The 24,599-nt window shown below is 40.0% G+C and overlaps 2 protein-coding genes across 2 annotated transcripts in view; both read left to right on the forward strand.

Moving 5' to 3' along the window:
* The first annotated feature begins 515 nt into the window (after positions 1–515).
* On the forward strand, positions 516–9,689 carry si:ch211-225b11.1 (uncharacterized protein LOC561694 homolog). Its single transcript, XM_068310091.1, has 13 exons — positions 516–768; positions 1,932–2,066; positions 4,023–4,236; positions 4,380–4,512; positions 4,896–5,030; positions 5,795–5,898; positions 6,446–6,570; positions 7,495–7,607; positions 8,072–8,212; positions 8,320–8,419; positions 8,523–8,623; positions 8,731–8,898; positions 9,294–9,689. Exons 1-13 carry the CDS (start codon positions 558–560, stop codon positions 9,405–9,407), a joined length of 1,794 nt encoding a protein of 597 aa, XP_068166192.1. The 5' UTR covers positions 516–557; the 3' UTR covers positions 9,408–9,689.
* Positions 9,690–14,310: 4,621 nt separating this feature from the next.
* LOC137592893 (sialate:O-sulfotransferase 2-like) overlaps positions 14,311–24,599 on the forward strand; it is a 19,439-nt gene continuing 9,150 nt past the window's right edge. The window contains exons 1-2 of the mRNA XM_068311368.1: positions 14,311–14,421; positions 22,551–22,662. The gene's annotated coding sequence lies outside the window, so the exon portion shown is untranslated. The remainder of the gene's footprint in view (positions 14,422–22,550; positions 22,663–24,599) is intronic.

Raw genomic sequence — 24,599 nt, forward strand, 5'->3', positions numbered from 1 at the left:
ATAATTAATTGTTAGTAATTATTAGTAATTACTAATTATGTAAGTATTAGTTATTATTAACAATTATCAATTATTGTTATTAATACTAATAATTAATGTTTATTAATATTCATATGCAGCGCAGGAGTTGCATTTCACGCAGATCTCGTGTTAATCTGAAGACTATAAAAAGGTAATGAGCATTTGACCCCCCCCCAGAAGAAAAAAAAACCTGAAACAAATTCTGTACAGCACCACCTTGATGCACACACCAATCTGTTCTCATGCAGACACGCAGGTTAGTCATAACTGTGATCTCCATTCTTGACCATAAAGTTTAATCAGTTCTCGCCATTTCAGTGACATTTTTTCCCTTTAACAACAACAATATATCAGAAGTTTAATGGATCTTTCAACGCAGCCCCAGGGATTTAATTAGCTTTGTTTCCAACGAAAGGAAAATAAGTAGTTTGGATAAACCTTCCAATACGAGAGGCTCATTGAATGCACCACGAAATCCAGGTCTGCAAGTACACGTGATTCACTGAGCGTCAAAAACTGACAGGGTTTAGTCAACGATGGCGGCCAGAGCTGAAGATTCAGAGATACAATCAAAAGAGGAAGATTATGCTATGAAACCATTGGGTGTCAAGGCGATCCCCGACAGAACTGTACAGCAGAGACCGACATGGAGCGGGAAGCTGGAGTTCATCCTGGCATCCGTGGGGTACGCGGTGGGACTGGGCAATGTCTGGCGCTTTCCTTACCTGTGCTACCGCAGTGGTGGAGGTAAGACTTTAAGACCTTCTGGGTCTTATATATAACTATGATATAATATTTTGTATAATAGATAAGAACTTGCAATATAACCTGCACTAGGGGAAGTAAGAAAGAAATGTCTTATCAGTGTAGTATTGAATTAGTGGTCGTTAAGACTATAAATATTAAGTTCAGTCTACCCACTGGATACACAGGTCAGTGTCCAGAACAAACAGGACAAGAGGCTGGCAGTTAAAAAGGGAATTTACAATTTATTAAAACAAGTTACTGAATAAGTCAAAACAATTAAAAGTCCAACACTTAAAATTACAGGGCAAGCCAATGAGACAAGCCTAGAGCCACACAGTATAAAACACCCGATAGGTACTGGCACCACACAAGTGCCTATAATCAGTGGTAGGTCGCACGAAAGTACCCAAAGGCTTTACAATGTAGTGCCCAAAACACTAGTGGGAGTCACTGCGGACACAACACAATGAATTAAAAGGCAAGGCACTCCAAAGAATCAAATATAGAATAAATAAGGCAATGACTCAAAACGATAAAAAGGAGGGTCACTTGATAAATGGAGCCATGCCATGGAGCTAATGCTTTGTTCTATGACAGTAGGTCAGAGCACTAGCTTTGATCTTTGACCTATGCCAGTAGGTCAGGGTAACATTTTGAATTCCGTGGTGTCGCAGGATGTCGCAGTCTTGGTTCTAGTTTATCTTTTTGTGCGTTCATGTGACTGAAGCCAGAAGAGTGCTTTGTCCGTGTTACAATGTCTGTTACCTAACACACACAGATTATGGTTCCAAATATATGTTGGTGCTCTCTTTACAGATGAAAATGCATAGAACACAATGACACTGAAGAAGTCAGAGATGAAGATATTTTTATGCTTACACACCCTTTAAGAAAAGATAAAAATAAATGCACCCAAGAAAAGTACAAATGTCCAGTGCAGATCCATGGCGCCAGATTTGATTTACAGTTTCTTATTGGAATGTTTTCAGCACTAACAACTGACAACCAAATTATGAAGTCATAAATCTCAACTTTGAACACTCTATTAAGTACTGTATGTTTAAACAATGATGCAGCACATGACACTATAGAAACTTCTCTGATATATTTAATCCAGTACCTTGTAACCCATTCCACTGTTTCCTTTTTTTCCCTCTGTTTAGGTGCTTTCATGATCCCTTACCTCACCATGTTGTTCCTGTGTGGCATTCCCATGCTTTTCCTAGAATTTGCTGTCGGGCAGTACATTCATTTAGGGCCTGTGCATGCTTTGGCCAAAATCTGTCCTTTGTTTAAAGGTGAGTAACTCTTCTGATCAAATGTACATCAGATCTGCATTGAAATGTGCATCAGACACAGATGATCAGCTTAAATGCAGATCACCTTTTTTGATGTTAACACAGCCAAGCATAGCAGTGCAAAGCGTGGTTAGGATGCAGATGCAAGTACTGCAGTACATAAACTGTATGTCACTTTGCTACTCCGCATGGGATATGATGTTACTGTCGTGCGGTGAGGTGTGTTTAGGACACATGCTGCATTTCTTAAAAGGCCCAAAGATCAAAGGGGACAGGAAATAACATAATTTATTTTTTAAAATAAATCCCCTTTTGACTGTCTTCTTTGGTCAAAAGAAGACAGTCAAAAGAAGACAGTCAACCCTTAGCTTGATTTCTGCAATATAACTTACTCCATAACAATAAACTCAGTGCTCCTGACTTAAATGAGGTGCAGCATTCGGCAGGCCGGCTGTCATTTTTAGCTACATTAGGTAATTAGCAGTTAGGTTGTAAATGAGTCCACAATCAGCTGCTGATTCTCTTCCATACTTTATATTGATAAAATATTTCATATCGTGAAGAAATTTTCTTCCTGCCACAGACTTCTCATGTATTCAAGAACAGGGTCTCAAAACAGAACTATACTATCAAATATAAGTTTATGCAATACCGTTTAGGTTATGGCATGACAACTAAAAAAAACCTGAAAGCAGCAAATGAGCATATTGTATATGAGCTTATTCACTTTCTTTGTCAGAGAAGACTGAGGACCCTGTCTCTTATGAAATGTAAGTACGTTGGTAAAGATGAATGCCAGTTAGATTATATGAGGATAATGTCTGGAAAGAGAAGAAACTTTTAATTTTTTTAAGGAATGTCAAATAACTGCCTTAACCTGTTTTAAGAGGTCAGAAGAAACTAATCTCTGATAAAATGGACAAGCTAAAAAATTTAGGTTCTAAATGTTTTTGAGAGCATAAATGTTTCTAAACATTCATTCATTCATTGTCATATGACCACCGCTATATCCGCCGCAGCAGGTCACAGGGAGCTGGAGCCTATCCCAGTGGCATAGGGCGTGAGGCAGGGGACACTCCGGGCACGACGCCAGTGCACCGCGGAGCCACACACAAAGACATACAACCACTCACACACACACTCATTCCTACGGGCAATTTGGGACCAGCCAATCAACCTGAAGCGCATGCTTTTGGAGGTGGGAGGAAGCCGGAGAACCCGGAGAGAACCCACGCAGACACGGGGAGAGCATGCGAACTCCGCACAGAGCGGGACTCGAACCCGGGTCCGCCGTGTTGTGAGGCGGCAGTGCTACCCACTGCGCCTGTTTCTAAACAGATATGGAATAAATTGAGGTCAAGGTTACTGATTGAAAAGGCTTCATTTTACTTTGGTAAATGTGTCCTTGAGTAAAACAATGACTGTAACTACTTATAGTGAAAGCCAAACTGTTTGTGAATCAATGACTAGAGGAGACAAGTAAATAACAAAGAAGGGCACCTCTGGTATGCAAACCCTGACCTGACAAATGAAAAGACGGCTGAAAACTTCTGATGTTCAAGACTGAATGAGTTACATCTGCAGGAAGACTTACGTCAATCTGTTAAGAGCATGCTACTTTATATTTATGGGCCACACAATACAACTTCTAATCCGTTGGTGCAGGAATGCCCTTTGTCTCCTGCTTCTTTATCTTAACGTCAGATACAGGCTATGCTATAATTATGTAGGGGATGTATTGTAACTATGTCCCGCTTCAAAGCGGTGATGTATTGTAATTGTCAGTGTACGTCTGTTCTTTTGTCCGTTTGTCCAAATTCAGGGGTGGCGCGGGATTTTATAGTATCTGACTGCCTTGTTACCCTTCCCTTCATTATGGGAGTAACTTGATACCAGTCACACAAAGAATTTCTTTTGTCTTCCCTCATTTTCACCTTCTTCCTATCCACTCTGCAGGTGTTGGGCTGGCTTCAGTCATTCTATCTTTTGTGTATTCCACATACAACATTACAGTCATGAGCTGGGCACTTTACTATTTATTCAACTCTTTTGGAGCAGTCCTCCCATGGACATCCTGCAACAACACCTGGAATGTTGTCAAAAACTGTTCCAACGGGCTCCTCAGTAATAACAACACACTCCTGCAGTCTGCCACCCAACAGTTTTTTGAGTGAGAATAGTTCTCTTCCATTTATGTCTTGTTAGTAATCTCAATTGCAAACACAAATACTTTTGAAACATTTTACAAAAAGATTTTAAAGACTTAAAAATAGGTAAACGGGAATAACGTGTTTTGTTTTGTTTTCTTCCCAGCTACAGGCTTCTTGAGAAAACCAATGGAATTGAAGAGACTGGCAGCTTTCGATGGGAACTCTTTGGTTTCCTCATTCTCGTTTGGGTCTTTGTGTATTTTGGCATATTTAAAGGAGTCAAATCCACTGGAAAGGTTATATTTATGGCTGAAATTCTGCAAACTTTTTTGCAAATTAGTGATTGTAGTAATGTTATACTGGTACCGTTAGCGTCCAATAGTTATATGCTGTGATTTTGCCAAAATGAAATTTTGCAATTCACCAGCATCAAGGACTGGACCTCAATAAGCAAGTTCCTTTTCATGTTGATTTCAGAATATGGTTTAATGTTTAAAAAATATTCATCAGGCATTTATTTATAACATCAAAATTTAGAATTCATAGATAAAACCTTGATAATAAAACACCAAATCAGTAATGTCAAGGAAAACAGGCCAGAGTAGCCATCAACAACAACAACACAACAACAACGATCCCTCACTGATCAGTTTCTCTATTTCACTGTTGTATCAAACAGGTTGTGTATTTCACTGCTACAGTTCCATACCTCACCTTGTTTGCCCTGCTCATAAATAACATACAACTTCCTGGAGCCATGAATGGTATTCTTTACTTTGTGACACCTGTTTGGAGCAAACTGTTTGAAGTAAAGGTGAGCAACTCTGTTCTAAAGTAAACTAACCCATGTAACCTATGTTAGATGTGAGTAATTATCACATTTGACAACATAAGTTGCCAGAGTGGAGGGAAAATATGGTGTAAACTGCGAGGGAAATGTACCAATTCAGTCCTGTCTATTGTCAAGCTGGGCTCCCTACTTTCTTACTTCCCCCACGCAGAGCAGTGAGCTCACCACAGTCTGAATACCCACTCCCTGGTCCATGTCACCTGACAAGATGGTCAGCCTCTCGAATCCTTGATCCCGAGGAGCAGAATCTAAATAGATATAGATCTTCATCATCCTCCATGGAAAGGACCTCCAGGCACATGACTCTCCACTCCTCTCAAGTGCCTTATGTAGCCTGCAGCAAGCATTCCGTCAGGACAGCTAGATTCCCCTGAACCCGCACTCCTTCTTGCAATAACTCTATCCATTGTCTTGAGACCCCAACATATCAATTCCACAGTTAAGCCAGTGGTTTTGAAGATACAGTACAGACAGGAGTTCCTCAGACAGGACAAGAAGCAGCAATGAGAGTTAGAGAGGGACGACAGGACCAGAGGAGGAATGCATTGGTCCTCTAGGGTCACTGGTCCAGTCACAGCTGGACACTTCAAAATAGGAGTAGCTAAATTTATTTATTTAAATTGTAATTTTCTTCTAGTACGCAAACAGGTTTCTGGGGGCCCTTAAATTCAAATAAAATGCAACTCCTCTAAATTTCATGATCATGCTGTACTCTATCTCCATTATAGGTTTGGGTTTATGCAGCTGCTCAGGTGCTCAACTCCATTGGAGTAGCATTTGGCTGCATGATTTCTATGGCGAGTTACAACAAGTTTAACAACAACATTTTCAGGTAATCCCCTAATCTGTCAAAATATACATAAATAAGAGTGGTGAAAAGAAGCCTCTGGTGGACAAACATTCAGCACTGAGACTTAACACCATATTCATATATTCAGAAATTTTGATTACATGAAATTGCTGTTTTTTTGGGGGATTGGAGATTAAAACAGTAATTATATTTTTATAATTAACTCAGTAGCTAACAAAATATTTTATGGCATGCAGATAAGAAATGATTGTGAATAGTGATGAAATAATAAAAATGTACCCTACTTTGGTGCAAACAAGTGGTAGAGTACCTTGGTAACTACAATGACTGAATTAGTTGTACTTGATCATAATATTACAATCTAATTTATGGCTATTCAACATACATGGTTCTGTGGTTGTCTAGAACAGTAAATATCAACATGACAGAATTAATGGGACTAAGGAAGAGGATCAGCTTCTCTGTGGAAAACAGAAAAAAGACCAGAAACAGCTAATCATCTCATTGTGCCACTCCATTTCCTGTTCCAGAATACTGTATTGATGTTCATTTTGTCTTTCTTTCCCAGAGATGCTTTAGTTGTATCATTTATCAACTCATTCACAAGTATTTTGGCTGGCTTTGTGATCTTCTCAGCCATTGGCTATATGTCTCATATACATCATCTCCCTGTTAACAACATCGCTACAAGTGGTAAGCATCAAACCCCCAGGAAGACTCCGTCACACTAAACTCTCAACTCAATAATTATTTTAATAATGTCACTTCTGGAAGAGTACTACAGATGTAGTGTTTGCTTTGAGGATGATGATAGAGAAGTACAGAGACGGCCAGACGGAGCTGCATTGTGTTTTTGTAGATCTGGAGAAAGCTTATGACAGGGTGCCCAGAGAAGAACTGTGGTATTGTATGAGGAAGTCTGGAGTGGCAGATAAGTATGTCAGAGCGGTGCAGGACATGTATGAGGACTGTAAGACAGTGGTGAGGTGTGCTGTAGGTGTGGCAGAGGAGTTCAAGGTGGAGGTGGGACTGATCAGGGATCAGCTCTGAGCCCCTTCTTGTTCGCCATGGTGATGGACAGGCTGACAGATGAGGTTAGACAGGAATCTCCATGGACTATGATGTTTGCAGATGACATAGTGATCTGCAGCGAGAGCAGGGAACAGGTGGAGGAGAAGGGAGAGAGGTGGAGGTTTGTCCTGGAAAGGAGAGGAATGAAGGTTAGCCGCAATAAGACAGAGTACATGTGTGTGAATGAGAGGGACCCAGGTGGAAGAGTGAGGTTACAAGGAGAAGAGATCAAGAAGGTGGAGGATTTTAAGCCGAGGGGACCTATGGTGACAGTCATGTGTCTGTGACAAAAAGTCACTGGACTTCCGAGTCTATAAGATCGTGGGAAAAGGTAATACAGATAGAAAGTGGTTTAATATTAGTATGGGGAGGATTCATAAACTTTTAAAATATCATAAATAATAAGATAAATAATTTGTCGCTATATAGCAAAATTCGTTATTCGCGTGTGGTTCCTGGAACACATTAATCGCGGGTAATGAGGGCGCACTGTAAATGTAAATTTGTATCTTAGTGATAACAATCATTTACAATGTCATGTTTCAGGTCCTGGTTTGGTATTTGTTGTGTACCCAGAAGTCCTCTCCACCATGCCCCTCTTTCAGCTTTGGTCCGTTTTGTTCTTCAGTATGCTTGTATTACTTGGCCTTGACAGCCAGGTAAGACCACTGTATTGAATGCTCTTGTAAACACAGTGCCTGATGAAGGACAATAATGTGAAGCATTTACCATTTAGATTGGTATTTTGAGAAAGAATGGAACTCACACTCACATTTGAAAATGTAATTATTGTATTTTTAAAGGGGAATTATTCATCTACCGGTAATTTACATCCCTCTCCTTTCATTTTGAAACGGAACAAATTACTTTTCATTTACTTATCAATACATCTTTGCATATATTTTCTCATTCCGCTGTATTTTAATCGGTCAGGGCACAATAGTAGTCTGATGATATGTGTTTGCAATAATCCAGTTGAGTTTGGTTGACAGATTATTTAAATATTACCTTTGACAAAGTCCATAATTGTCATTAACCTGTAGCTTGTGTTTACATACAATGATGCTAATAAACTGAATTCTACAGCATTATAAACACAGTGAATGTTTTGTGTGTTTCACAGTTTGGGACAGTTGAAGTTGCAGTAACATTTCTAAAAGATGAGTTTGGCCCCATAATTCTGCATTACCTAAAGAGAGAAGAGCTCCTGACCTTGGTTGTGTGCATTGTTTGCTTTATTCTGGGAATTCCTCATGTTACCCAGGTATAGTTTCAGGTTTGATTTTGCAAGTCTATAGGCAATTAGCTGAATTACTATTTGCAGCAATTTAGTGATGTTGCTATGTCTATTTCATTATTCTTCCTAAAAAGGGAGGCATTTATACATTTCAGCTGATGGATCACTACACCGCTGTCGTTTCCCTCATGTTCCTGGCTTTGATTGAAGTTGTAGCTGTCTCTTGGATTTTTGGTAAGGTTTACATAAATTTTAATAACTCAAAACCAGCTGTCGTAAATAAATAAAATAAAATGTAAATATTTTAAAGCTCACTAATGTTACCTTTTTGTTTCAGGTGTGCCAAAAATTTCCTTAATGGTTAAACAAATGCTTGGAGAAACACCAAACCTCTACTTTCGTCTCTGTTGGCTGCTACTCTGTCCTCTGCTGGTCCTGGTGAGGTTAAACAAAGAGAATAAAACTACCAGCATCATAGTAGAAAAATATTGATAACTTTTGGTGTTTTTAAAGTTAATTCATAGACTATTCCTTTCCTCATATAGTCTATACTGATCTCCAGCATAGTGAAATACTCCCCTGCTCAGTATGGCACGTACACATACCCACTGTGGGCTGAATATGTGGGCTGGTGCATCTCAATGATCTCCCTAGTGTGGATTCCACTCGGAGCAATTCAAGAGATGTACAAGAATAAAGGCTCATTTCTGCAGGTGAGTACAAGTTCTATCAATTGAGCAAACAGGATTTTAGTACACATTCTGTTGAGCATGTATCCTATGAAGCATGTTTAGTTAAAAGGGTCTGACAAGCAGTATTTATTGACAATGTAGTGCTTAGCGAGTGAATGATTTGAAAACTGATGAATATGTCATGCATACATAGCAAATTGGCTTCAGTAAATTAAGGTGACTAATATACCTCTTGAGTTTTATGTGGTGATCATGGCTTATATTTACAGGCGAGGAACAATTCACTGTTTATGTACGTCCTGTCCGTATCACGTCTATGTCTGTGTCATTTGTAGCAATCGGTTTTATTGACTGTTCATTATACTCTATACATGTGTGTGACGTGTTTTTTCTGTTTTGCCTTCTTCATCCATTAGAGACTTAAAACAGCAGTGACTCCAACAATAAACGTGGAAGCAGAAGATTTACTTCCAGAAAAAGAAAACACAGACAGCCCAGCATGTGAAACATTATTTACATCAACTCAGTAAGCAGGAATTCAAGGAAAAGATGTCTGTGTCTTCAGATACTTTATGCACTTTGTAATACTCCTGCACATTTTCTTTGAGGTTCACATTAAAAATTAAGCAAAATTATATACTTTCATAAATTGTATAATGAAAAAATATTTAGTACTCATTTCAACCAATGATTGAATCTTAAATCATGATTTATCCACTATTTAATTAGCAGGTAGCGAGGTTTTCCTTTGCAAGAGATATCAGTGATTGTTTCTGTTTAAAAGTACATGTATATTATTTATCTGTGGAAAAGGAGGAGCTGATTAAATTCTTAGCTTGATTCATGTGTATACTTGGAATCCTTCAGAAGTCATATTTGGATGACAGGGGCCAAACATTGCTAATTTTTTCTCTCCAAATAAAATAAGGACATGTTAACCTCCTTTGTTTCCCATTGTTGTCTTTTAGGCTTAAAAATAGTACATTGCCCCTTCTGAGCCATCCTGGAAATTCCCATACTAAATAAGTATGTGAAGTATTTGCTATGGAGAGATCAATATGTAGTACCGTATTAGCCCGAATATAAGACGACCCTGATTACAAGACGACCCCCTCTTTTTCAAGACTCAATTTTAAAAAAAGACTTTTTCAACACCAAATTTAATTTTTATACAGAAAATAATTACAGTACATCTGAAACAAATGATTATAACAATGTATTCGCGAGAAAAAGCATATTTTTTGCCTCATTCAAACCATGCAAAAACTGTATCACATCTTAATATCTGAACATTTAAATATGTAAACTAAAGTGCAGTCACATTTGTAAATGAATGGTGAGTGGCACCAACCTCACTACCATCCGAGAACCGACCCACTTTTCTCCAGATTGTCGCTACGTTTCTCCATTTTCTGTTATCTCTTCTCTTATTTTCTCCTCTTTTCTTGCCGATATTTTTTATTTTTCTTCTTCGTGCTACCTCTATTTTTATTTTTCTTCTTCGTGGCAGGGGTTCGCTTTGGCCTGGGGAATGAAGTTCAGTATTCGCTTTAAAGATATCTGGCGCCATCTAGCGTTGTGAATGTGTAAAATGTCTAGACCCCTAATGTACTGTAAGACTACTCCCACTTTTTCAGTCTTATTTCAATGCAAAAAACACCGTCTTATATTCGGGCCAATACGGTAATTAGAGCAGCGGTTCTTAACTTTGTTGGAGGTGCCGAACCCTGCCGGTTTCATATGCTCACTCACCGAACCCTTTAGTAAAAAAACTTCCCAACTTTTTTAAAATTTAAGAATTTAAGACATAAGTATACAGTATGTTTTACTGGTGTATTTAATGAGTTGTGCATTAATGTCACCTTTTTAAAAGAATGTTATTGACAGACCAATTCAGATATGCGAGGTTTCACCTTGGCAAGTGCTACTCTTATGTCATTTTCACAGCAAAGTCTGTTTCTGTTGTTTTCCATGCAGTTTAAGGAAGTGTTCCTTTATTTTTGCCAGTGCGAGACTAGAGTTGCTCAACTTGACATTGCAAATCCTCCAGAACGCTGACTCCCATTATACAGTTCTGTTATACAGTACATGTAAATTTGTGTTGCACATATTCGTCCGACCACTTTCTTTTTTTGCTCAACATAGTTACTATGAATTAAAATATTAAGAAAGCAATCAGATGACTTACCATCATGACAGGCATAAATCAACTACTGAGTGTGCAAAATCCCCTGTAGCACAGGTAGGCTAATCGATGTAGTGTGATCACCTGCAGCCAGTGATGGCTAAGGGGGCGTGTCATCACGAATTGACACGATGTGTCAAATGTACACAGTGAATTGTGTATGTTCGGCAAAAACACCCGACACATCAAGACAAAACACCTGACAAAACACCCGACACATCTGAATAAAGCTGAATCTGTGACCGGATTCCTTCTGTCCTATCAAGAGAGTGTTGTTGTTTTTTTAAACTTTTTTGAACCACATACAACTTTGAGCTGACTTGATGACTGACCTGACTCAGGGGGCCCTTTAGAGATTGAAAACAATATTTAACATAGGCAATAATAGGTTAAATCAGTTTTAGAACTGTGGGCTGATTGATAATGTATTACCAAAATGATTCATCTCAAGTGGAACTTGTCAGATGTGATGCGTATAATTTGTCCTACACTCTAAAAAATGATTCAAATACCTAGTAAATGTGACAGTTATTTATAGTTATGCATGCTCAATAAAAATTCTGGATATCATCATGATGAGTATTTGATTGTACTACATCAAAATTAATTAGTAAAACTCCAACAGGAATATTTGTGTGAAATAGACACATGTAAATTAAGTTCACTTACTTAAAATAAACTATTGTGTCTTGAAGACGGATCGCCCAGCCATTGGTGGTTCGAATCCAGCTCCCGCCAGGACATCCCTCAGAGTGTGAGCTTACAGTGGGAGGTGTCGGCTCACCTCCCAGCCACTGCTGAGGCGCCCTTGAGCAAGGTGCCGCCCCCCCTCATTTTGGGGTGTACAGTTACATGTACTCAATTTGTGTAGGTAATTGAACCAAATCAATTCGTTCAGATGTACTAGAAAATATTGAGTAGATTTTACTCATTAATCAGGTTTTGTTTTAACAGATTTGAGAGCTTTCATATCTACTCAATATTTGCAAGTGTAAAAATGTTTCACTGATTAAATTAAGTAACCTGCAGTATTATTTTTTGAGTGTAGAGTCACACTCACTAAAGACTAGTCTGTTTTAAAATTCTTTGCTGTAGTTTATTTAGGAATATCTTTCAAAATTACACAATTCATGCTATCATATTGCGTGTGGAACAGTGACTTGCAAAACAATTTGTTTTGAGTGATTTTACTCCTGCTAAGATCAGTGCTGTCAATAGAGGGTGCTCTATGCTTTGAAATAGCCCAGAAGCATTCAGTACTGTACATCAAATTGGATAATCTGAACATACCCAAGGGCAAATGACTCTCTAAATTTCAGACTGCTCAAGAGACAAGTAACTTAATGACAATGTAAAAAATGATGCAGAGATGTGTTGGGTGAAATGGAAATAACTTTGTCTTGACCTCAAGCAGTTCATTCACAAGTTCATGATAGAGAATATCTCCTGACACAAAAATATGTAATAGCTCAACATTTTTTTTGCAAATGTTGACATTTCTAGAAACTCATGACATACATAACTATTTGTTCTCCTCTTTGGGAATGATCCACCCAGGGACGTCCTGCAACAACTGTTCTAGTGGTTTTCCTGTCCATTACAGCATCCTCCTGGAGTCTGCCAGCAAACAGCTTTCAACTGTTGAAAGTTTTCATTTTGTGACTGTTTTGAAGTTTGTATTTCAATCCAAGTTGTGTTTATGGTCAAGAAGTTCCTCTTTGTCCATGGTGCACTGGGATAGGCTCCAGCTGCCTGTGACCCGCACAAGTGGATGAAGCGGTCAGGAAAATGAATTGATGAAGTTCCTCTTTTTGCTGATTTCACAAATATAGTTTTTAGTTATTAAACATGCATTTTTCAGATTGACAACTAAAATAATAAGATGCTTATTCACTGTGTGACATTTTTTTTCTTTCTTCAGGAGTCTTCTTCTTTTCCTCTCAGGGGTCGCCACAGCGAATCGGTTACCTCCATCTAACCCTGTCTAGTGCATCCTCTTCTCTCACACCAACTACCTTCATGTCCTCTTTAACTGCATCCATAAACCTCCTCTTTGGTCTTCCTCTAGGCCTCCTGCCTGGCAGTTCAAAACTCAGCATCCTTCTACCAATATATTCACTATCTCTCCTCTGGACATGTCCAAACCATCTCAGTCTGGCCTCTCTGACTTTATCTCCAAAACCTCTAACATGTGCTGTCCCTCTGATGTACGGTTCCAGAACTGATGGATCCAGAATGGACATAGCATCAACATCTGCATCAATGTTTGAGACTGGATGTGACTCATATGGAACCTGACACTCAACTTCACACCAGCCTGATGCAGGCACACACTGATGAACATACACAGATAAACTCTCTTTTCTGACCTGAATGAGTCATTCTGAGTATAAACAAATATAATCATAATAAAATGTACTGGGATGAAATCCATCTCCACAACCATACTGTTAGATGAACATATTGTGCTGTTATAGCTGCTGTATCACTTAGTTGCTTTTTCAAATTGCTTGCTTTGTGTTTTACACCTGGAAGTTGATAAGAGACAGATCTGAATGTCCAGTGATTACAAGCTCACTGGACATTCTGCTCTGTCAACAAAGCGGAACTTTTACCTGTTAAGATTGTGCACAGCCCAACAGAAAGTTAATGTCCATGGCCTTTTTTCCTGTGAAGATCCCAGAGAGGGTTATTTGGTCATTATCTGGTTCATAAATAGTATAATTTATTTCATTAATAGCGATATTATTTATTTCATGATTTTTTTTCGATCATTAAAATGGCGGAAAGGGTTATTATTTTTGGTTATGCGTGGCTTTTTGAGACACAATATATGTTTACATGCAATCATCACAGTTTTTCTGTTACAAACTGACCCTGGCCCCCCGTCAGAAAAATGAAAAGTTATGTGGCCCCGACAGGAAAATGTTTGGAGACCTCATAGCATGCCACAATGTGTTCCAAAGGAGATGAAGAAACATTTTTAGCTTAATTTTAATAAAGGGGTGGGGGATTGTCTTTGTGGAATCGTCTCCAGTAAAGTTGGTGAGGATACAGCGGGGGGCTCTTCAACAGACGCATAGCGGAATTTACCTTTTATTAAAGAGACGCGCAGGTAAACTGGGAGAGGAAATCACTGCAGCAAGAAATGTGTGGGTGTGAAAATCTGCAGCAACCAAGTTCAAAGTCTACAAAAACATTCCGTTCATTGTGAGAACAGGACAGGATGCTCGTTTGGGCAATGATGTGTGAAGACCAGTCAACAAGAATTTGTTGCCCTTTAGCATTTATATTGGACAATACCAGGAAGTGGGAGCTTCATTCTACGAGTCCAGGTCTGGATTACCTCTCCAACTTTGGTGAGATCTTGTTTTTTTGTGTTCTCGGTCGGGTGTATCTTGTGCTTCTTCCTGTGTTTATGCGTTATTATCATTCCATGGTGGAACAACTTTGTTGCGCGCAGCTTTTGCTGAATATTTGTGGGAATTTTTGTAGACTGCACTACTACAGTGGAAACTAGGGATTATGTTCATGTATGGATTTTTTTTTTTTAAAGCCTTAACAATGCACTGCTTACTACAGTTTACCATCACCAAGTACAAATGTGGATTGAATGAAAAATGGATCCATTTTAAAAGCGTCTATGAGTGCCTACAAAAGTGCTATATAAATCTAAGTCATAATAATAATAATAATAAAAATAATAATTATTATTATTATTGTTATTGTTATTGTTGTTGTTATTATTATTATTATTTCCATTGGACGATGTATGTGAAATTGGAATGCGTACTTTATCAAGAAATCCTTCCACAGACACTGTCGTAGCCGGTACAGCGAGGGCCAGCTAGAGTAATTTGCTTGCTTGAGGAATAGTCTGCATCAATTTCTTCTGGGCCAAAAAACTGAGTATCTGTACAATTTACATTCATTCCTCACTATTTATTTTTTTTAGCAATGCAGTCCAATTAGATCAGCCTTTTGTTTGACAAAGTAAAAAATTGGAATGTATTGACAAGGTCTGCAGTTTTGTTTCATTAAAATGTTGTGACATTTCATTAAATTTGTGCAATTAATCCTACAGACAAAACCTAGATCACCAAAACGATCAAACCTGGCTTTGAGCAGTAACGTTGTCCAGATTATAACTAAACATTCCATTCCGTTATTTATTACCTCACATTTTGGATGTAAATCCAATTTCTGAGAAATTTCTGAGCTGAGATATTACATCCTCTCTCTTTGCAATCAGTCAGAGGACAACTTAAATAACAGACCCTACTGAAGTTCAAACTTTTTTTTAAAAGAGCAACCACCGTACAACCACCAGGTGAGGTTCTCATGCATGTTAACACCCCAATATTTAAAGGTGCTCACCCTTTCCACTTCCTAACTCCAGATGATTAGTGGCTGATGAAGGCTATTCAGTGATTCAGTGAAAAGGAGTGACTGCTACTGTCCTGTGGTTATTCAGGTACAGTCCTTTTGGGGAATCGGATGATAGTAGCGCAACTGTGTTTTATGAATTTGTTGTTTTTTACCCCATAGTAAAAAGGCCACCTATGAAGCAACAATTAAAAAAAAGAAAATAAAGCTTAAAATGTTTGTCATTCATATTTTCTTTGGGATTGTGCTTGGTGTTTTACACTTTTTTTTTTTAAATTTTATATACTGTTTTGATCCCCAAAGGGAAATTAAGAATGCACACTCTAGCTACTTATTCACACGCATGCATACACATATATTAGTGAGTACAGGCCCCTGTTCACACACACACACACACACACACACACACAGGGGGGCCTGTGGGCATGCAGGGGAGGTAGAGTGGCAGGCAGCTCCTTCTTGGTGCGCCTTAAATGAGCAATTTGTAAAGGGGACGGCACCTTGCTCAAGGGTGTCTTGGCAGTGCTCCAGAGGTGAGCTGACGCCTCCCGCTGTCAGCTCACCTCCAGGAATTTTTTTTGAGTGGGAGCGGGAATCGAACCGCCGATCTTGAAATCATAGGACGACCCGCTCTACCGCCCACTTTACCACTGAGCCACTGCCGCCCCCCACACTTGATAGTGTGCTTAGTGTACTGACTGTACAACTGTTTTTGTTGAGGAAAAACAATTTTTGCACAGTAGAGGGGCTCAGTCCATTTAGTTTTTGTTCCCTTTCACAGGGAACAGAACAGACTAGAGTCACAAGATCATTTTTGTTCAGTCCAAAGGCGGAGCAGCTAGATATCGCTGCACCTCAATGACAGAATCTGCAGTAGTGTCTTTTGATTGTCTGGCATTTTCTGCATCGCTGTCCAGCAGCTTCCACGGGTTAATACTAGGGATGAGTGAGTGCCCCGCTATCTGTATCTGTATCTGTACTCGGAATGGGAGGGACTTAAACCGGAAGTGGGTGTGGGTTGACCAAATTTGGGTGGTGGTTAAATGGTACATTATTTTAAGTCTGAAATTGATATGGATTGATCATACGTTGCTATATTTAATATTTATTTTGAAACTATTAACAGAATAACCTCAAAATTGAGATTCAATGCTTTTGATCAAAATAGTAAAGGAACTATTCACAGAACAAGTTTGTTTTTTTTTGTTTAATAAACTTCCCCAAGTCCCAAGGAGCCACCAGACTAATAGTTGGAGTACATAACAAAAATTAAAGTTTTTATTTACATGGTCTACATATTAAATAATATGAGCTCACTTCGGGCTGGGCTGATGCCAAAATAACAAACAAAACAATTCCATCTGCAACAGAATAATACTTAACCTAGCCGAAAAACTAAAGACAGGATCTACCTTCCTAACTAACTTAAACAGGAGAAAAGCATACCAAATAAACCGTCAGTCCAGCCCTACTTCTCAACCAGGATTAAATAGTTGACTCAAAGTAGCATGAGGCCCGTTGGTAGTTGGGGAAATGGATCCGGCAGCCCTGCTGCCCTCGAACGACTGCCTTCTCGGGTCTTATTTTCCGGTGAGATCTTGGCGCAGCCAATCAGGAGAGGGAACAGTTGCGCTCCCCCAATCACTGTCGGGCGATGGCACAGGCTAATCTGCATACAGAAAACAGAGCAATGGAACAAACATAACACATACACGCCACGCTAGTCGTTACAAATCTGTCTGGTTAAATGCACCGCGTACGTGTAACAAAACAAAACAAGAAACAAGTTCACCAAGTAAATTTAAATACACAGTAGTAGAGTATTCAGTAAAGATAACTCGGCTAAACCCTAGTTAATACCTTCCTATTGAATGAAAGCAGAAATTGAATGTATTTTACCTTATTCGGTGACACCAAATCAAAATGCTCCTACACCTGAGAACTCTTTCTGGATGGCTCCATCACTGAAAAAGAATGCTGTGTTTTAGCCGACTTAAGCACGCTGAGTATCATACTTCAAATTCTTCCCCTGTCAAACAGAATCAGGCAGCTGACTCGGTCTGAACGAAGCAGTGACGTGTCTGGGATATCATCAGTGACGTCAACTGAAGAAAACTCTGTCCCACTGCTTCATTAACCGGCCTGTCGAGTTTGAAGCATGCTTAGAGCTTTGTTGTTAGGGGTGACATCACTACAGACAACCAGTGGAGGGGGTGAGGGGGGGCACAATAGTTGTAGGCTGTGCGAACATAACTTCACCAGTGTGGGACTAATTATAATATCTTTTCTAATGGTATTTTAAAAAGGCCATCTACTTATCATGGGTAATTTTATTCATTCATTCATCTTCTAGCCGCTTCATTCGCTGTAGCAGGTGACAAGGAGCTGGAGTCTATCCCAACTGACTAAGGGCATGAGGCGGGGGAAACTCATGTTTCACCCATATTCAAGAAAGGAAACAGATGCCCTGCCAGTGACTTTACTGTTACCCTCACAGCACTTGCATGCAGATGACTTGAAGGACTGGTAGTCAGGGATACCATAAGGGAATATTGCATAAAGAATAGTCTACTCAGTGAATGCCAACATGGGTTTGTTGGGGGAAGATCACAAACTACTCAACTCTGAGCCTGTCTTGATGTATGGACGAAGTTATTAAAAGAATCAAAGGACCTAGATTTATAAGTATGGTGTAAGAGAAACACTGTTGCAGTGGATCGAAGCTTTACACGGAAATAGAAGACCATGAGTTAGGGTGCGTGGCTGTGTCCCTTTTTTTTAGCATTTCAGTAGGTTTTGGGCAGATTGTTGTTTGCTTTTTGCTTGTTTCTTTGAGCTCAGTTGTTTAATGTATATCTGTGCTGTTTTGGTTATATTGTATTCTGTGTTTTGTCGCCCCTATCTGTGCGTGCTCCGTTTTGCCTGCTGGAGGTGCTGGTGCTCCAGGGGATGTTTAAGTTTCCTGTGCTGGGGATATACAGTAGATTTTGCACCAGTGAAATGATTTATATTTTGTTTTCTTTTGTTTTGCTTTTGTTGGATTCACCCCCTCTTTCACTAGTACATAGTCCGCTGGTAGGTCTCCAGCTCCCTTCCCTTTCAACTGCGACGTATGTTTGCTGTATAGTGACTTTTAAAAAAAGTTATTAATAAATTAAATTATAAATTATCGGATCGTATTGAGTAGCACCAAAGTTTAAAAATCAGCAACTACTCATAAATTAGAAGATTAAAAAAACATTCCTACATCATCTGAACAAAACCAAAATAAAGTCTGGGAAATGTATTAGGATTAATCAACACAGTTATTACCTTTTGGTACTTCTTCTTCTTTTCCTTTCGGTTTTTCCCTTCAGGGGTCGCCACAGCGAATCAATTTCCTCCATCTAGCCCTGTCCTTTGAATCCTCTTCTCTCACACCAACTACCTTCATGTCTTCCCTCATTACATCCATAAACCTCCTCTTTGGTCTTCCTCTAGGCCTCCTGCCTGGCAGTACAAAACTCAGCATCCTTCTACCAATATATTCACTATCTCTCCTCTGGACATGTCCAAACCATCTCAGTCTGGCCTCTCTGACTTTATCTCCAAAACCTCTAACATGTGCTGTCCCTCTGATATACTCATTCCTGATCCTATCCTTCCTGGTCACTCCCAGAGAGAACCTCTGCTACCTCTAGCTCTGTCTCCTGTCTTTTCTTCAGTGACACTGTCTCTAGACCAAACAACATCGCTGGTCTCACCACAGTTTTGTACACCTTTCCCTTCATTTTAGCTGAAACTCTTCTATCACACATCACACCTGACACTTTCCTCCACCCGTTCCATCCTGCCTGTACACGCTTCTTCACCTCTTTTCCACACTCTCCATTGCTCTGGACTGTTGAGCCTAAGTACTTAAAATCCTCCACCTTCTTGATCTCTTCTCCCTCTAACCTCACTATTCCACTTGGGTCCCTCTCATTCACACACATGTACTCTGTCTTACTGCGGCTAACCTTCATTCCTCTCCTTTCCAGGACAAACCTCCACTTCTCTAGCTTCTCCTCCACCTGTTCCCTGCTCTCACTGCAGATCACAATGTCATCTGTAAACATCATAGTCCATGGAGATTCCTGTCTAACCTCGTCTGTCAGCCTGTCCATCACCATGGCAAACAAGAAGGGGCTCAGAGCTGATCCCTGATGCAGTCCCACCTCCACCTTGAACTCCTCTGTCACACCTACACACACCTCACCACTGTCTTACAGTCCTCATACATGTCCTGCACCGTTCTAACATACTTCTCTGCCACTCCAGACTTCCTCATACAATACCACAGTTCCTCTCTGGGCACCCTGTCATAAGCTTTCTCCAGATCTACAAAAACACAATGCAGCTCCCTCTGGCCTTCTCTGTACTTCTCTATCAACATCCTCAAAGCAAATACTGCATCTGTAGTACTCTTTTTTGGCATGAAACCATACTGCTGCTCACAAATGTTCACTTCTGCCCTTAGTCTAGCTTCCACTACTCTTTCCCATAACTTCATTGTATGGCTCATCAGCTTTATTCCTCTGTAGTTGCCACAACTCTGCACATCTCCCTTGTTCTTAAAAATGGGCACCAGCACACTTCTCCTCCATTCCTCAGGCATCTTCTCACTATCTAAGATCCTGTTGAACAACCCAGTCAGAAACTCTACCGCCACCTCTCCTAGACACTTCCATACCTCTACAGGTATATCATCAGGACCGACTGCCTTTCCACTCTTCATCCTCTTCAATGCCCTCCTCACTTCATCCTGACTAATCTTTGCTACTTCCTGGTCCACAACAGTCACCTATTCTAGTCTTTGCTCTCTCTCATTTTCCACATTTGTCAACTCTTCAAAGTACTCTTTCCATCTTCCCATCACACTACTGGCACCTGTCAATAGACTTCCATCCCTATCCTTAATCACCCTAACCTGCTGCACGTCCTTCCCATCTCTATCTCTCTGTCTTGCCAACCGGTATAGATCAGTCTCTCCCTCCTTACTGTCCAACCTAGCATACAAGTCATCATAAGCTTCTTGTTTGGCCTTTGCTACCTCTACCTTCACCTTACGCTGCATCTCCCTGTACTCCTGTCTACTCTCCTCAGTCCTCTCAGTGTCCCACTTCCTCTTGGCTAACCTCTTTCTCTGTATACACTCCTGTACCTCCTCATTCCACCACCAAGTCTCCTTATCTACTTTCCTTCCAGATGACACACCAAGTACTCTCCTACCTGTCTCCCTGATCACATTAGCTGTAGTTGTCCAGTCATCTGGAAGCACCTCCTGACCACCCAGAGCCTGTCTTAACTCCTTCCTAAAAGTCATGCAACACTCTTCCTTTTTCAGCTTCCACCATTTCGTCTTCTGCTCTGCCTTTGCCCTCTTCATCTTCCTCACCACCAGAGTCATCCTACACACCACCATCCTATGCTGTTTGGCTACACTCTCACCTACCACTACTTTGCAGTCACTGATCTCTTTCAGGTTACACCGTCTACACAAGATGTAGTCTACCTGTGTGCTCCTACCGCCACTCTTATAGGTCACTCTATGTTCCTGCCTCTTCTGGAAGAAAGTATTCACTACAGCCATTTCCATCCTTTTTGCAAAGTCAACTACCATCTGTCCTTCTGCGTTCCTCTCCTGGATACCAAACCTGCCCATCACCTCCTCATCACCTCTGTTTCCTGCACCAACATGTCCATTGAAGTCTGCTCCAATGGCAACTCTCTCACTTCTAGGTATGCTCTGCATCACTTCATCAAGGTCCGACCAGAATTTCTCCTTCTCCTCCAGCTCACATCCTACCTGTGGAGCATACCCGCTAACAACATTGAACATCACACCTTCTATTTCTAGCTTCAGACTCATCACTCTATCTGACACTCTTTTTACCTCCAGGACATTCCTAACAAACTCCTCCTTCAAGATAACTCCTACTCCATTTCTCTTCCCATCTACACCATGATAGAACAACTTGAACCCTGCTCCTAAACTTCTAGCCTTGCTACCTTTCCACCTGGTCTCCTGGACACACAGTATGTCTACCTTCCTCCTCTGCATCATGTCAACCAACTCTCTACCTTTTCCTGTCATAGTTCCAACATTCAACGTCCCTACTCTCAGTCCTATACTCTTGGTGTTCCTCTTCTCTTTCTTCGTGCGAACGCACTTTCCTCCTCTCCTTCTTCGACCAACAGTAATCCAATTTCCACCGGCGCCCTGTAGGTCAACAGCGCCGATGGCGGTCGTTGTTAACCCGGGCCTCGACCGATCTGTTATGGAAGTCATAGGTTTGATTCGCATCTTTGATTTGGCAAAAGTTTTACACCGGATGCCCTTCCTGATGCAACCCTCTGTATTTATCCGGGCTTGGGACCGGCACAATAAGACACTGGCTTGTGTCCTCTTGCGGCTACATTTATTACCTTTTGGTACTCATGCTGGATAATACCAGGAAGCGGGTCCTTCATTGTACAGTTCAAGTTCTGGATTACATCTCCAAATCTGGTGAGATCTAACATTTGCTTTTTGTGATTTTTGTGTTCCCAGCCCAGTGCATGTAGTCCTTTTTCCTGTATGTTTGTAACTTTTTTTCAGTTATTGAACAACCCCAAGGCAGCAACCTGTCGGTTGCGTCCTTAAGTATTGATTTTGTTGCAGACTGGTTTTACTGCGCTAAAGTGGATTTTTGTGGGAAATTTTTAATCCCCAGTTTACCCAGAAGAGTTGCACTACAACTGGGCAAATTTGGGATTAAATTCATGGATTACTTTGTTTGAATATCTTAACAATGCGCTGCACCAAGTACACGTTACAAATGAGATGTGGTGAAGTTGGTTTATTTTTTTTATTTTTTGAATTAAAAAAATTGTTATTGTTGTTGCTGTTAATATAATATTAACATCCTGTTAATATAACATAGCTTTCATTAAAAAAAAAAAAAAAACCCTTACCAAATTACCGAATCCATTGAAGATACATGATTGAGTTGAAATACCCCTTTTTCTTGTGAAATAAAAACCTGTTAGACCTGCTACAGTAATTGGTAGTTCAGAAAAGTTGCATTTCTACCCCATACAGAGACAGACATCCTGCTGTACTCTTCCTGAATGATTGTGAACAGCATATGAAGACCATCCTCTGCTGAGTTTTATCAAACCACCTGCATCTGCCTTCACTTGGTCCAGTAAAGGTATGGTGAAGCTACGAAACAAAACAAAAAAAGTTTTATTTGTTGCTTACAAGGAGTAGAGGTAGTTCACTGTTCTACCCATTGGTACCCTGTTAAATCTATTTTATGCATCTTTCTCGTAGTCTAAAAATTTTAATTTGAGGTAGATGGATTTTCTTGTGTATAATTGATAATGTCTCAGTGCTGCCATGTGACAGATGCTAATTAATACCTGCTCCCAGCTCGGGACATTATCATGTTTAATGGGTTTTAAAAGAGTGTTACTCTCAGACTAGGTGCTAAATGTTAAGTCTTGGATTTATATTCCTTTTTATTTTGGTCCAGAATTTCAGATCTGATTGAGGTTATGTTCACAAGAGGACGGGTTTGCTAAATAGCATATGTGTGTGAAGTTTTTTGCTTTATGATTAAAATAAGTTTTTTTGAGAACACGGTGACATTACTTGTGTACGTGAAAAAGATAATCTGGTGATTTGATTGGAATGTCTAATCATTTCAGAAGAATGGGGTTTTTATTCTCAAAGGCTTTTTAAACTAAGGGTGACAGAGAGTTCTAGGCTTGCTGGCTTTTGTGTTTTTGTTTAGTTTATATTAGCCAAGTATACAATGGATGATCTTACTTTCATCTTTTATTGGGTTTTTAGTGTTTCTTAAATTTTTGTTATTAATTTCAATCTGTACAGAACTTTGGTAAAGTTTAGTAAATTGAATGTCCTCAATTTTTTTTCTAAATGTGCAGTTTGTCAGAAAAACCTGTCAGACCACATAGAATAGAATGGGGGGTAACAGTGCGTGTTTGAGTTTAGGAATGTAATGGCTCCCAGGAAAAGGCTGTGTTTTGTGAAAAACTTGAATAAATAGGTTCGTAGGAGGTGGGTACACAGAAAACTCACTCACACAATGAATCAAACCACTCCTATAGGGCTATAATAAATGTGTGATTTATTACACGTAGAGAATAGAGATATTAAGAAAAAATACGTACAAACAACAAACAAACAATAAGTCAAAAGACCTCTATGATGCTAGACCAAATGTGTCGTTTAGTCCCCGCAGCGCATAGCAATGCAAACAAACAATTCTATGATGCTAGAATAAACTTGTAGTTTAATTCCCCACAGAGCACAGAAACAATTCTATGATGCTAGAATAAACTTGTAGTTTAATTCCCCACAGAGCACAGAAACAATTCTATGATGCTAGAATAAACTTGTAGTTTAATTCCCCACAGAGCACAGAAACAAACAAATAGTTGGTTGAGCTAAGGCAATATATGGTGGCATTCCAAATATGCTTGGCCTCTCACCTTGACACAGGGAAGGAGAGCCTACAACCCAGGCAGAGTAGCTTCAACCAGGCTGGGCGTCCGTATGTAACCCGCAGCTGACTCTCTCTATCTTCCTATCTTTCTCTCTATTACCTTCGTTCTCACTTCCTTGAGACTGAAACTCCTCACCTTTTATACCTTTTTAAGAAGAAAGGCCTGCATGCGAGCAGGAGTGGCCAGTTCCAGCTCTCAGGCAGCCCTCCTTTTGGTGGTACCCCCCGCTGAGGAATAAACATCACCACCCTCGAGAATGCAGTGTAGGAAGCTTTCACGCACTCGTAAACCATCTGTATCAGGAGACCTTACACCTTTGGAATGCACCAAACCTATCACACCAAAACTAAGAAAACTAAGAGATCTTTATTACACATTGGAATGTAATGTAAAGGCTTTCATGCACCCATAAAACATCTTACACCTTGACTGAAAACAGGTCTCCATCTCCTCTCCATCGGTTCTCCTTTGGTTCTCCATCTGGTTGGATGGGCTGTGACCTGCTGTGACCTCTTTGTCCAAACAAACTAAGATGTGACTTAGCCCAGCAGTTGCATGGAGAGGTTTTGAAGCAAGTTCTCAGTAATGACATGATAAGAGTCAAATCAGGACACAC

This window comes from Antennarius striatus, chromosome 3, assembly GCF_040054535.1.
Source record: "Antennarius striatus isolate MH-2024 chromosome 3, ASM4005453v1, whole genome shotgun sequence".
Lineage (NCBI taxonomy): Eukaryota > Metazoa > Chordata > Actinopteri > Lophiiformes > Antennariidae > Antennarius > Antennarius striatus.

Bases quoted from the DNA above. Each gene is read 5' to 3' on its own strand.
- si:ch211-225b11.1 (XM_068310091.1), top strand. From the start codon at position 558: ATGGCGGCCAGAGCTGAAGATTCAGAGATACAATCAAAAGAGGAAGAT. The intron at 5,899-6,445 runs GTAATCCCCTAA...TTTCTTTCCCAG, and splicing joins TTTAACAACAACATTTTCAG to AGATGCTTTAGTTGTATCAT. The intron at 8,624-8,730 runs GTGAGGTTAAAC...TTCCTCATATAG, and splicing joins TCTGTCCTCTGCTGGTCCTG to TCTATACTGATCTCCAGCAT.